Source organism: Plectropomus leopardus, chromosome 8, assembly GCF_026936395.1.
Source record: "Plectropomus leopardus strain MGB_pleo_1.0 chromosome 8, ASM2693639v1, whole genome shotgun sequence".
Lineage (NCBI taxonomy): Eukaryota > Metazoa > Chordata > Actinopteri > Perciformes > Serranidae > Plectropomus > Plectropomus leopardus.
Window position 1 is genome coordinate 25,001,007 of NC_142183.1, and position 15,363 is coordinate 25,016,369.

Consider the following 15,363-nt stretch of genomic DNA (forward strand, 5'->3'; position numbering starts at 1 on the left):
ACATGTTTCTCAAAACAGAAATTCTCTAAGCAAATTACTGATCCTCAAAGTACTCTCCTGAGTGCTCCTTGACCATTTTTGACCACTGCTTCCAATTACAGAGTTCCCTCCCCATTTTTCTATCCATGAAATTTGAAAGTAACCAGAACTGCCGGGCTCCAACAGGATAGAGTTGGGAGTGAACGTTTGGTGTCTACACACATGCACACATACCCATGCAAACAAATGCGGTTTGAAGCAGTATACACATCTTCGCAATCCGCAGAGATTGGAAAGGGTGCTGGTGGGCTTCGGAGTGTTAGTAGGTCTTCTTTCATGTTCGATATTGTGCATAAATTATTCAGCCTCCCTGTGTGTGGCAGCGGTGGGGTGTCTGTGGGATGGATTGGCCTGTCTGAGGCAGAGGTTAGACCAGCACTTTTAATCATCAGCCGGACCAAATATAGCCCAACGGCCTGACTGCGTGTCCACCAAAGGGAAAAAAAAAAGTGTCAGGTGGACGAGAGAATGAGAGTGGAAGCCACCACAGAGAGTGTGAAGAGGAGGGATATTGGAGAAAGGAGGCAAAGGGGGGAAAAGTAGAGTGGACGAGCAGGTGATGTGAATGTAGAGGAATGATTAGAAGGAGTGGGGATTGGAAATATGGCCAAAGAAAGAAGAGAAAGACTTAAAGAGATGGCGAAAATGCAGAAGGAGTGGGAGAAATTAATTGCTCATAGAGTGAGCGCTCAGTAGCGTAATCGAGCCACCCCGCTCTCTGCTCCACTTGGAAGAAATATTAAGATGATGAAAAAGTGAGACTCCATTGTGGTTGCATAGCAAATGAATTGTGTCAATACTAATTCTATTGATGTAGATGGTGTCTGGTTGAATCGATCCTAGAGGGGCTTGCTGGGCATTTGGCAGGCAGAATGCTCTCTTCAGCTTGATTGGGTAATGAGAGGAGTCAGTCAACTGGCATGATGGGATTTTAGAGAAAATGTTGTCACCTTGGGTCCAATTTGTCCCCATCAAATTAGCCCGGAGAGCAGTGGAATTATCTCATAAAACTATCCCGTACTGTGATGGGATGGGATATTTTCGCAAGTCTGTCATCTTTATTAGAGATGCAGTTGTGATTCGGCACTTCAGCTTTGTAACAAAGCGAGAAAAATGCAAGTTGTTGCTTTTCTGACATGTTTAAATCTGTCTTTTTTTCTGCTTGGCAAATTAAAGTACCAATTAATTCTTGCGCTGCCTGTTGACAGGTCTTTTTGGGGGGGACTTTAAATGCTTTTCACCATCAGGCAACGGTGTTGTTTTGCAGATAAATTGGCTAAGTTTTTTTACCTTCCTTGACAAATCTCTTGACAAGGCTGAAGGAAATTCCGGAAATCCCAACAATCCAATATTTACTGCACCTCCTCAGTTTTTTCTTTCTTCAGCACCATCCATTCTTGTCAGGAATCTATTCGAGTCTCCTTTCATGTCAATTGAGTACCTTGTTCATGCATTATTAAGTAAATTGATGGTGTTCTATAGGATGTGTGTCTTTTTATGAGGCAATGTGTGTCTCTGTGTCAGTATGGAGTACGTGTTCTGCAGTGAAAAGGGAATTTAAACCAAGAACAAGTATGTCTTTTTTTTCCCCTGATATAAACTTTTACCCATGAACATATATAACATTACCTTGAAGGAATACCCCACCTGCCAAAATGACCATTTGTATATTTAGTATGCATGCCTCCATGCTTAATGAACAATTCAGAAACTAAAATAATCTTGATGAACTGGTTCGCGTTTAACAACAACAAACCTTTATCAAAACATCTGTGTACCAACTGTCACACATGTAGTACAGTAATGTAATGTAACAAAGTGTTATTACTTTGTTACATTACATCACTGATTTGTTTGGATTAATCAAAGTCACACAATAACACAATGAACTACAGATTGAGGCAGTGGTAGACCAACAGGTCCAGTGTTCAGGGAGGTAAATTTGCTGTTTTTGTCTATGGAGTCTGGCTTTAGAGAGAGCATAAATAAGTTTGACTTTTAGTTTAGTTTCCTGTTCTTTCAAGTCTTTGTTCACCATGGAGGCAAGTGAGAAAAACATTTTCCTCAAAAGTTCAACATTACACTGGATGACTAATTGATATAGAAATGATCATTTGGGGGGTGAAGTGTTCCTTTACAGACCTTTGGCTTAAATGTTACTTTGTCACACTGCAGGAGGAACAGAGTTTGGGGCCTTGCTACTGCGCCAAACTACCTTTCTAACAACCCATTTACAAACAACCACCCACACATAAAGACATCAGCTACCCAGGCAAACACATTACCCTTCCCTCCTACATAAATTGGGTGCTTGACCTTCCATCCACACATTGTTTTTTTTCCTCTCCCTTGCTTTCTCTAGGACGTCCTGCTGATGGGGGAGGAGCTGGTGTCGGAGCCCTATTACTGCCAGCTCGAGGCCGAGACATGCCGGCTTTTCTCGGAGCAGCTGGGCACCCTCGCCCTGGTGGGAGAGTCCCTGCACATGGGCGCTGCCAAGCGCCTGAGACTGGTGCTCTTCTCTGATGCATACTGCTCTACGCTAGAGTACAACATCAGGGTCTACTGCATGGACGACACACAAGACGTCTTTAAGGTAAATTGTGACAAATGTGGTTCTGCCTGCTATTCTGTTTGGCTGGCGATTTCTGAAGCTGAGATTGCATGGGTGATGGATTCTGCATCAGCTGAGTGATGGGTAGACTATTATGTGTAATAGCATTGTCTATCACATTGGAAGGTTAGCAGAAATCAGCGCACGCATATAGGAGTTAGGCGTAGCCATGGTAAATTGAACAATTTTGCAGGCCTGATTACACCATGTGCAGTTCAAGGGTGTGTGATTTGTGGTGTTGATGTTCCCCCTGAGTCTATTGAAACAATGCATATGTACAGGTTAATCATGGTATACAGTACAGTCTCTGGGTGTAGTTTGTGCGTGTCTACAGAGATGTTTAATTCCTTTCATGCTGTCAGTGGTTCCGCTCGGCTGCCGTGGGCCAAGAAGTTTCCCATCACTTTGTTCAACAGCATATTCCGCTTCTCTTTTTTTGCACTCCACACGGACAGAGTATAATCAAGCACTAATGCCTTCCTCTCTCCCCCGAGGACTGCCTCTGAGTAGCCTGTTAAGATTTCATTTGCATGGTTAATTAGTAAATTAAAAGGAGAGCCTGCCCCAATCTTTTCCCAGCAACCCCTGTGCTCTCGCTCTTTTCTCTCCGCACCTCTCTTTCTCTCTCCAAGCTGTTTCTCTCTGTCTGACACCACCCACAGCCACAAGAGCCACTTCCCACTCGAGTCCACTTTTGCCAGCTGTAATGGCTGACCTCCTTGTGCAGAGGTTTGCCACCGGCACAATCTATGGATGGCTGTGGGACATAAACAATGGGAGGCGGTGGGGGCTTAAGCTGAAATTAGCACTCTCACATTCAGGGAGCTGAAGATGAGATGAGAATTGTTCACACAGGCTCTAGCTGTGGGGTGAGAATTACCAAAACCTCTCCTCGCTTACATCTGTCTTTTAGTGGCTCAATTCTGCCCCTGCTGCTATCTTTCTCTGTTTCTGACAGCTATTGCATGATAGCAGGCGCGCTCAGGGAAATTGCTGGCTGACATTCAACTGTGTTCTTACGTAGAAATAAATGTAAAATGTAGCATACAGGGGATGCAGCCTTTACAGCTGGTGCAGCTCTGCAGAGGGTTTGTTTTGGGGTTTTTTTGCAGAAGATATCAGCCCCTTTTGTTTACCGGCTATCACAGCAGTTGTAATGATAGGGTTGTCTATATATATTCAGATCATCGGGTGACCCAGTGGTGTTTTGCTGCATTGTGACTGTTGAAATGACCTTGCATGTCCTGTGTTGGATGCAGGAAGGCTGCTGGTGCACAAAAAGTCTTTCTGTGTGTGTGTGTTTCTGTGTGTGTGTCTCCCTCTGGCTAGCTCTTGTTCTGCTATTCTCCCGATCTCTTAGCCAGGAAAAGGACATCTGAGCTTGTTGACTCCAGCACTTGTGCTGCCATACTCTGCAGCTCCCTTGACGCCCTTGAGTGCATTAGCTCCCTGTCTCTCACACAACCTGGTCCTGTGGTAAGCCACGGTGTCTCCAGGGTTTTGTAGTTTTTAGTGAGTGATTTAGAATGTGGCCCACACTGTTTAGTAATCTCGACTTCACACTGCTCTTGATGCTATTATGGAGGGAACAGTTCATTTAGCAAGTACATTAACCACTTTGAGTGGAGATTAAACTTCCCTGGAGAGGTTCAGCCTAATCACTAATCACTATCTTTAAAATGCACCATTTATGATTACACTTTCACTATGGCTACCATTAGACTTAACTGTAGCGTGCAGTGGTGGTGGAGTAGCAGTAGGTGGTACAGTGGAGTGGCACAGCAGCCTTCTGTATGTTTGAGTTGATGTACAGTACACCTTCAGCACATGTGAATTTTATGACAGCGTTTGCAGCCTGCTAAGGCACTGCGCCCCGTTTTTCAGACGAGAAGTCGACTTTCCATGCATTAAACAGGCTGTACTTTTGTGCGGAGATGAAAAAAAAAACAGAACAGAAAAGGCATTTCTCTGCCTTTTCTGTTGGCTGTGGCAGGAAGAACTGTAGAAACCAAAAGGGATACTGAGGTTTTCTCTCCACTCCCCTTACTGGCTGTCAGTCTTTTCTGACAAGCCTCCATCAGCAAGAATGACATGTGCACACACCCACAGACACACACGCGCACATTCAGGCTACACTTAAGCACGCTGCACCATGCAATCTCTTATCTCCCAATTACAGCAGATTAGAACCAATGTTATTGTCTTTGATCCTAAGTGTGCGGGGGCTCTGGGGAAACAGTGACATTTCCGTGTGATGCTTGCCATATGTTAGCAGGGCTCTGCCGGGACCAATTAAGTTAATATTTAATGTGTGTCCCACTCTTGATGGGCCCAGCCAAGGCTGGCGCAGCAGCAGAGGAGACATGATCAGCGTCTGGTAGCGCCCTCACTGTGCACTCAGTTGTTCCCAGCTAGACCTGTGGGAGAGCTTCACTGATGTTCTGCCATCCCACAACTGATTGAAACACCTGCAGTGAACCAAGCCTCCAACTCAGTACAGAGATAGACCTAACATCGTCATCTAATTAAACTGGAAGGGTGCCGACCAAGGTGTCTTTTCAGGATCGATGCAGCTAGTTCTTTTTACATTCAGCTGCAAATCTGTCAGCTTTTGGTGTGGAGGATAAAATGCTCCGTATGTTTACCGCTGAGCATAATCCATGTTTGAATAGTGGAACAATAACAAAATATCCCGGTGTTTATTGATAACCAAATGTTCTCCCTTCACACCCCCATGTCTGTGTTTTGTGAGGCCAGTGTTGTTGTAAAGTAAAAAAAAAACAACATGTCAAATGATTTATAAACCACCCACTTTCTGTCGGATTTATTTTTTACAGAGGTTGAAGCTCATGTCAGTTTTTCTCTATTGAGTGCTAGACTTTTTAAAGGACCACCAGAAATACTAATCCAGTAGAGATTTTGTAATGAATATCTAGATTTTGTTTTGCCATGTAACCATGGCTCTATGGGTGGCAATGTTGATCCAGACAGAAAACGACTCAACAACGACTGGAATTGTGCCATGATATTTATATCCCCCAGAGGATGAATCTTACCATCTTTTGTGATCCCCTTAATCTCGCATAGCCAGACCTATCTCATGCTGTGTGGGTTGTTGTATTTCTTTAAGTCAGTCACAATTGTAATTGCAAAATAGTGTCAGTTGGGAACTTGTTTTGATGGAACAGTAGCATGTGTGGACGCAAGCCCTGGCATTAAAATGCCTAAATTCCTTAAAAAGAAAACGCCACACACAACATTAGAACATGCTTGAGTGGGAGGGTTGCTAGCTTGGAAGTTATTTTTTCACGCACAGCATCTGGCTATGCGAGACTAGCTTCATGTAGTGATGGTTCCCTCTTTGCAAAGGTTTTCTCTTTATATTTTATGGGTTTTCAGAAAGTTGTTTGAAAAACACGAAAGTCTCTCAAGCTTGTGTTACCCACAAACCTTGAGAGATTTTCCTGTTTGTTCCATAATATCATATAATATGTGTTATTAAATACTCCCTTGTGAATTTTGCAGCCATTATTTGCCAAAAAAAGATAACTAATAAGTGCCTAAATGAGACATAGATGCCCCTTTTCCACCAAATTAGGTCTGATCTGTTCAGGAATTTTGGAGCTTTGGTGCTATCTAGAGAACCAGCCATAGTTGCCTTCCTCATCCTCTCTTTCAAACCTGTAGAATATGACACGGTTGGTGTTGTCATGGTTCGCACTTCAGGTCAGGGAAAACCTGCTACGTTTTGTTTTCAGCTTGGAACCAACTTTTCAGCTTTTGGACCTAAGTAAGTTAGTTAGTTAACTTTTTGTTTGTTCCTAAGCTTTATTCTGCAATAAACCCAAATCAAATAGAAAAAACAATGCCATTGACTTTTTCTCGAGAGAATCAGGGCATCATTTCCGGGTTGTCTTACAAGTAAACGTCATCCCTACACCACTCTATGCCGAAAAATCAAATGACTATCCCATCAGCCTCAGCTTCACTTCACTTCACTTGTGTTTAGTGCTGAGTAGCTAATGTTTGTATACTAACATGCCAAACTAAGATGATTACCTGTTCATCATACCTGTTTAACATCAGCATATTAGCGTTGTCAAGGAACATATTAGCATGCTGATGTTAGCATTTAGCTCAAAGCAGTGCTGTGCCTGAGTGAAGTCTCACAGAGCTGCTAGCATGGCTGTAGACTCTTTAATCATCATTGCAGTGAATTTAACTGACACTTAACAGCCATAAAACTTCCCACATGGTGAGAAAATGTTTGAGTTAACTCCCTTTGTACTCCTAGTATTGTATTTCAGACTACAGGATTTACACTTTCATCAATATTCATGTAATGAGGCCAATACATTTAGCTTTTTGTCTCCTGATTGTTAAAATGTATGTTCTGGTGTTAAATGGCTGTTTAATTGATGTCCAACTGGTTAAACAGTGGCTCCTGGAAGTCTTTTATACAGCGTTTGACCTCAAGCTATTATTCTTATTTGCGTATAAAAGGGCTCATAAACAGTTTATGTGCTCCCTCCACTATGACGCTTTCTTCCTGAGCTTCCTGAGCAGTGAGCTACATTTGAGCGGGAACGTTATTTGCCTTTATGTATCAGAGGAGAGAAAATCAGCATTTACAGAGTGTAATGTAAACCGTGTTTCTGATTTTTCCATCAGAATAGTTACTGGCAAGGAATTCTGGGGGGGAAAAAAACAAGAGCATAGCCCAGTAATTGCTGGCATTAAGTTAAACAAGACAGTCAGCTTTATCACTGAGCCCAGCAGAGAAATTGTTTCCATATTATATTTCTGTATTCCTGGGTGCTGTTTTTTTTTTCCTCCCCGCGTCCTGCTCTGTGATTTATCAGACAGAATGTGCATCTTTTCCCTAGCAAACACAGTCCCCATTTATAACTGAGCAGACAAGTCCCTTCTATTTGTAGTTATTAATCAGAGTTGACTGTAGCGGGCACGGCCACTGGAGCTCAGACTGATAGACTCTCAGTCAGAGAGGAAAAGCCTGTCACATCCTGCTGACAAATACACAGATTTATGGAGCCCACATAGCCAGGCTACTCTCTATAAACAAATGCATTTGCCTGAAAAGAGCAGCTCTGAAAATGGATCTTCTGCTATGAATGCACACTTTTAAACACATGAGGACACAGCGTTGTCGAGAGTGGAGGGGTGAGGATGAGTTTATGAGGACATTAAAGCTTGTGTGTCTCTCTATGTTTCGGTTGACATGTAGCTTGACTAATTAACTGATCAAATGTGACTTATAATCCCCATCAGAGCTGGTTAAGTGAATCGGTTTATTACGAACCAATCCGGAACAATAGAAGTCCACATGTAGTATCTTGACCTTGCTGTGAGGGGATGGTAGCATATTTTAATCTGCAGTTTTCAACCAGTCCAGTTCTTTTTATATGTGTGCAAATATAGGCCGCTGCTAATACTTTGATTTGTTTAGACTGTGTTTCTTTCCCTGCATCCGACGGCTGGCTGTTTTTGTTGCAAGAGAGAGTTTAGTGCAGCCGCTAACCTCTTTCTGTCAGCACCAGCCCGAAGAGATTAGCTGTATGAGTGTCTCTTGTTTCCCAGTGGAGCCCAGCCCCAGTCCATCACAGTCCCAGCTCTGGTCCAAGCTGAGAGGATGAGGGGATGGGTGAGGAGTGGGGTGGAAGATGAGTGAGGGTAGGAAAGGGGGTTGAAGTCATAGAAAAACTGTGGCCATGATTGCAGTAATCCTGTTATCTCTCCTGCTAAAGCTGGCCACTCTAGTGACCTGGAGACACAAATGTTAAGCTGCCTCTGTCTCTCTTCTCTTCTTGCTCCTACTCCTTTCACTCCTCCCTGCTCGATCTCACTCTCTAGCCAGCCTCATTGAATGTCAGGGGGTGGTCTTGGCTCTGCCTGACTCTAAATTCACAGTCTTCACACACACCACAGGCTATCTCGAATTCCGTCAGAACAAAAGGGGTTTTTCTCCTGCAGTACTTGAACTTCTCGCCCATCTCATGCATCTTAATGTTTTCACAGTTGTACAGGGTCAGGGTGTCTTCAGGAGAAACCGTTCCTCTTATCTTCGCTGAACGGGGAACACAATTTAGCTCCCAGTTGATTAATATGTGATTTGATAAACGTATTCAAAACCTTGCATAGTTTTCCCCCAGAAAGGGTAAATAATATGGTCAAATTTAGCTTCTCATCTATTAGCTCACTCACACTGTCATTTGTTAACAGGATAATGGGGCGTAAAGAGGGCCATTATTCTCTCAGTCCAGAACATATGCTGAAACCCTGCACAAAACACCCCAATACACACGCTCACAAACACACTCAGGCACACATAAACAATATACAAACAACACAGTGGAAAGTGGGTACATGGCCATTTTTTAAACATCCAGTGTGTAGGATTTAGGGGATATATTAGGAGAAATGGAATATAATGTCATTTACTTTAGTGTATGTAGTGTCACCTGAAATAAAAATGTTTCATACCTTAGAATGAGCCGTATATAGCTACAAAGAAAGTAGGTCCTTGTCTAGAGAAATCAACATGTTGCACCTCTATGTTTTTATAGTAAACCAGAATAGACAAACCAAGCACTGGCTCTGTTTAGGGCTTTTTGCGTCCGCTACTACAGTTGGCAGCCCCTTCACAATGGCAGTATAGAAATAAACACTGATATATATATGTTTTGAAATTGAAACAGCTTTATTTAATGTTTCCACTGGTTGAAATCACTGGGTCCATTTGTTTTGGAAAGTAAAAGACGTCTGCGGATAATTCGGTCCCTGTGTTTAGATCTTAAGTTATCAGAGCAAACATATTTCATCCCACCTTGTTAAACACCATTGCTTTGTCAGTGAACCCTTACGTGTAAATGTGACATGCTCAGTAACCACTTGTGTCTGTTGTTGACGCTCCAGGGTGGCGTGTCACTTTATGCTCGTTATTGTGTCTTTTCAAAATACACTAATAACATTGGTAACACACTTTGAGCGACAAAAACATATCCTTATGGTTAGTAAAAAAAAAAAAAAAATTTTTTTGCATCCAGCTACCCCCTTCTGCCTGTCCGATAGGGACTTTCTAGCTCTTAACATAATGGTAGTTGTCGGCAGTGTTGTAAACTGCTGGCGCTCTGTGCGTATCATACTGCCACGAAAATGCTTCTTTGCGTTGGTGTCTGAAGCTGAAGTCACTAAAAATGCAGCGGTATGAGTTGGGAGCAAGAACGGACTGAGTAAGAACCAATAGTGGGTGCTGGACTAGCAGCCCTTATCGGACATGCCAAACAATGTTGGAAAAACACACATTTTTAATGTGAAACTGCTTTATTCTGTGTTTTTACCAATTTAATCATTGGTATTTTGTTATTTTGGAGAGGAAGGGACTTCTGCCGATCATTCAGCTCCCATTAAAAAATTCCAGAACAATGAACACAAAAGGAATTACAACAATAAGAAATTTCAGCTGGTTGCAATCTGCAATCTCCACTGCAAGATGCTAAGAAATCCCTCTCCTAAATCTCACGCACTGTTCCTTTAAAGGAGTACGGGTATCTTCAGTGTTGCATATTTTCCCTCACTGAGCTCAGTGTCCCTGTCAGGCAGCAGGAGTGCCATGCCCTAGACCCTGTTTGATTGTAATCCTGCCGTGTCAGCCTTGAAGCTGACAAACTGCTAGACAGGCGAGTTAGTATTCATTCTAGTAGCTATACGTTGATAATTAGATAATTGGCATGCTGCACGCTTTTCTCTTGCTAGCAGGCCTAAAGATCTGCTGCTCTAGGTCAAAGAGCCGATCAAAGTCCACCCGCCCCAATTTGCAATGCTAATCGCCCCCAACAAATAATTGTGCTTAAGAACTGTGTTAAATGAACCTCTCTGGAAGCCCTCAAAATGTGCCTTTTGTCTGCGTAAGAGACATAATAACAGAGGGCTTTTAATTCTGCGGAGAATGCACTGCCCCCTGTTATTAACTCATTAGACCTCGACGCTTTGATTCAGAGCCATTGTCTGACCTTCCCTCTCTGAGTAAGTGGGCTGGGTAACATCACAAGGCTCCAGTGTGGCAGCACAGTGAGAGCAGTATGCCAGCTAGCTACATACAGTCAGATCATTGCACATCTTTAATGTGCTGTGGCATTTTGGTTGAAAGAAATAAACCAGTGTAAATGCAAGAAGCGAGATGGATAATCACAGGGGGCATAATATTCGTGTTAACAAGAAGATAAGCACTATGCAAACATGGAAATTAGCGATGCACTGAGCAAACATGGAAATGCAATTCTCGGGCCGAGTTGAAAAAGTGCTCATTGAGTGAAGGAGAGAGCACATCAAATAACAAAAGCAGGTAGAGATTCCAAATGGATAATTAACAGCTTCCTTTCCATTATAATTGGAATCAGTCGAACCCATTCCTGGGAAAGAGGGCAGAAAATTGAATCTGTGTTGTTCAGATAGAAATTACTGCCATTCTCCACCTTGATTAGATGTCTTTGCTGAAATCATACCATGGGCAACCATGCTGGCATGCAGCGCTCAACATATGGCCACTTTCTATACACACATCTCCCTCTTGGAGCCTTTGTCTTTGAGAAATGTCTCCTAGACTCCAAGGCGCATTCTGGCTGCCTGTTTTCCCTCTGCTGCCATCTTGTTCCCCTCCTCAGACAGATTAAAAGAGCATATCTTATTTCTGAGGTCTTTTCACACCACTAATTTCAGAGGTCTGTTTGTTGTTGTTGTTGATGTAATATGGTCTTCTGTTCTGAGGTAGCACATGTGAACGCAGTCCAAAGTGCCAGATTCTTAAAGACTTGTTCAGCACAAAGCATCCAGCTCAAAACGAATTGATAGATCAGAGGAAAATGCAGCGGATATTATCATCCCATTCCAGATGGTCATTTGGATGGCAACAAATGGTCCACTGAGCAAGTCCCACAGAGATTAAAATATTAAGCATGCATTTACAAATCTCTCCTGGCACAAAAACAAAAATGAAATTAAGGAGATTCACCAAGCGAGAACAATGAGCAGTTGACTAATGGCTCGTTCACTTACTTCATCACAGCCCAGGTAGCTAGTAGGCCGGGATGGCTGCAGTATTTGCATGCTAATGCAGTTGCTGGAAACTGGGCGCGTGCGCGCACACGCACGCGCACACACACACACACACACACACACACACACACACACAGGCAGGGGATCAACCTTGTGGTGACATTAAAGCACTGTGGAGACGAGTCGGTCCAGCCCGCTGCGGCCGCATGCAGGGACACTATCTTCCTGTCCTAAGATGTGCTGTACCCCTGCCTCATGCTCGTGCTGTGGTTGTGCTGCGGTGTGTGTGTGTGTGTGTGTGTGTGTGTGTGTGTGTGTGTGTGTGTGTGTGTGTGTGTGTGTGTGTGTGTGTGAGAGAGAGAGAGCAAGCCTTTGTGTGTACGTTCCCACCATTACCTTGAGTTGCATTTCCTTGTATTTCTCCCTGTGTGTATATGTAGACAAACTCCAGCTCCAAACTGTACAACTTTGTGTGAGTGATGCACCATAAAAAGTGTAAACAGGAAACCTACACAGTTATGGATTGTTTTGCACATTTTCACTTACCTCTGTGACTGTGGTTGTAAATGTGTTTCCTCTGAGCCCTGACGCCTCTCCTCTCCCCACCTTTCTCCCTCTTTCATCAGGAGGTGATGCAGATGGAGCGGCAGCTCGGGGGTCGGCTGATTGACGAGCCTCACGTCCTGCTTTTCAAAGACAGCTACCACAACCTGCGCCTGTCCATCCATGACATGCCCCAGGCGCACTGGAGGAGCAAGCTGCTAGCCGGCTACCAGGTGTGTTGCAGCGGCCCTGGAGGGCTGCAGGGGCAGGGAGTCACTCCAGATCAGAGCGGGAGCACGGAGATGTAATAGAAGTGCCTCGCTGAATCTGTCAAATTTCTGTATCAGCAGTCACAGGGCTCTCTAATGCGTTTGTTTGTATGCTCAATTTAAAATCCATGTTGTGTTGAGTTATTCTAAATTAGCCTTCCAGAGAAATTAAAGAAGAGCGGACTACGTGTCGGCAAAAGCAATGTTACCGAGTAATCAAAAGTTCCCTCAGAAACAACTTTTTATTGTTAATGAGGGTCTCTCTGGAAAGTTGTTTTAATTTTAGTTGGTTCAGAGTTTTAATTAAGTATGTTCTGGTTTGGCTTCAGCAGATCACTTTAAAGATTCACACAGAGGAGTGTTTTTGAGTCTGTTACTGCAGGACTCCTCCGTCCAATAACCTTTCCATTCTTGGCACTGAGTGCAACTTTAAGTCATTTGTTGGAGTCGAGGGAACCTTCTGGGTGTGTGTACGCGCAACACCGTGCACAGAGTGTGTACCATTTTGTCGGCCTGTGCTTCTGCGTTGAGGTGTGTATGTGTGCATAATGGAGCTGGGTTGTGTGCACTAACCCAGAGCAGCCGGCTGATTGATTATCCTGGCTGTCGCTCTCTCAAAGGGAGCTCAGATGAAATATAGAGCAGTATGTAAATATCTGAAACTGCCTGAATCTTGGAACCTCTACAGCTCTCCCCACACCTGCGTGGTGGCCCACTGCACTGCAGCCCCTGCGATGACATGAGACATGAGAGCTGTTCAAAAAACTAGAAAATGCTCTGGCTGTAACTCTGTAAGCACTGAGCACCAGGTCCCCATAGAGAACACACGGGCTGTGCCAAGCAAGCAGCGGCAGCAACAATGCACCCAGAACAGAGGCTTATTCCTCTGGACTGTGCCTGTTCATTTGGAAGTGTTATTCCCCTCTCAGCAGTGCGGTCAAGAAAGGCCTTTAGTTTCCCTGGGGCCCCAGTGAAGACTTTTGTGCGTTTCACCCGGCTCCCTCCGTCACCCGTCTGCCTGGGTAACAGTGCCCCCATTTGGTTAGCAGCGTGATCTACAGCCCCACTTCACTCGCACACTGAGTTCTTGTCAGCTGTTGAACCCGGGGTGAAGTGAGAATTTGGTGTGCCCTGGTTTTTTTTCTTTTCAGGGTTACCGCTTTGCTTCTCTTGGGATATGCAAATGAGCCATGAATATGGAGCAACAGAGAGAAAGATGTAGAAATTGTCAGCATTGAATAAATTCTAGCAAACACTCCCTGCAAGACAGAAGCTATTGCTGTTCAGCGGCACTACTCAATGCTATTATGCATGCTTATACAACTCTATGTCACATGATGTGTTTTAGATTCCGAGTAGAGCTGTGATGTTTCATTTGGACACCATCAGCATCGTTTGTAGCCCTGCCCAGAAATGCACACAGAGCTCCTACAAAGCGAGGCTGAAAAATAAATAGTTTCTCATGCCAGAGATAAACATGTTGTGCTATCTCTTAAAATACTAAGTTTATTTGCTCCTAATCCGCTCAGACAGATATGAATGTCGGCCCATTAATTCCCTTTAACTTACCTGACTGTTGTCAGTCTGCTGCCTCACACATCTTTAGCCATTTTCACTTAACCATGACAGCTGATGTCAGTGTAATTAATGATGATCTCGGAGTATTCCAGGCAGGTAGTCTTGTTTCAGACATGCAGTTCTAACTGTGCCGCTGCGTTACCGTTTGTGTGTGCTGCATGTTCTTTTTTTTTTTTTTGCAGGAGATCCCATTCTATCACATCTGGAACGGTTCCCAACGGTACCTGCACTGCACGTTCACTCTGGAGCGGCTCAGCCTAAGCACCTGCGAGCTCACCTGCCAGCTGTGCGTGTGGCAGGTGGAGGGGGAGGGACAGAGCTTTAGCCTCGACTTTAACATTGCCAAGGTAACATTCAGCATAACTACTCGCTTGGAAGCAGCAGCCGCCATTATTCAGCGTTTTCATCAGCCATAAAGGGATTGCTCCTATACTGTGCTTGTTTTCTGAAGGCTGTGCTTTATGGCTGTCATTCCTCTCAGGACACCCGAGCTGTGGACTCTGAGTTTCTCTTAATGGACAGTAACGCCACAGCTCTGGCAGGGCCCAGCGCCTTTCAGATCCCGTACCTCATCAGGCAGAAGATCTGCAGCAGCCTGGATGCCCCCTGTCCCAACGGAGCCGACTGGAGAATGCTAGCACAAAGACTTAAACTTGAGAGGTAAACTGCACAATACCCTAATGCCGTATCTGATCACTGATCAGCGGAGCGCACAGGAACAGGCAGCTTACACAAAGGCTCTCAAGAAATGCAGCAGAGCCTTATTTATTCAAAACCCCTTGAGAATAGAGGTTGCACAGCAGTATGCGCACAATACTCAACACAGAGCATGTTAATATATAAACATGTAATCACACTGATTGTGAAGGATCATGCTAATGTAAAGGTTAACATGTGACTTTGAAAAAAGGTGCATAACAGCAGTTGAATGTTTTCTTGAAAGTTCAGGTAAACAAAGTTCTGCCTAAGCAAACTAATCCTCATTTGACACAGCTAACATTAAAGGATTAATGCGGACTTGATGGATACAGCTATCACTTCTGTGAGAAAACACGGCACCCTTTTTTTTACTCAGGAACAGGTAAGCAGCTTAAAGTCTGCAGCTAAACTTGTACCTGCTACATTCTGCTTAACAGTTGTAATTGGAAAGGTAGCAAGCTCGCTGCCCATCAGCGGCAAAAAAAAAACACGACAGAATAGGTTTGGATCTGTGCCGACCTCAATTCCTTCTCCCAGTTACTGTACTTT

General features: G+C 44.0%; 1 protein-coding gene across 4 annotated transcripts in view; it reads left to right on the top strand.

Annotated features, from left to right (window-relative positions):
- Positions 1–15,363, top strand: part of unc5a (unc-5 netrin receptor A) — a 308,725-nt gene that overhangs the window by 287,861 nt on the left and 5,501 nt on the right. For all 4 annotated transcript variants that reach the window (XM_088081238.1, XM_088081237.1, XM_088081239.1 and 1 more), the window contains 4 exons: positions 2,402–2,635; positions 12,352–12,501; positions 14,298–14,462; positions 14,597–14,775. In XM_088081238.1, the coding sequence (XP_087937364.1) occupies positions 2,402–2,635; positions 12,352–12,501; positions 14,298–14,462; positions 14,597–14,775 (728 nt within the window). The remainder of the gene's footprint in view (positions 1–2,401; positions 2,636–12,351; positions 12,502–14,297; positions 14,463–14,596; positions 14,776–15,363) is intronic.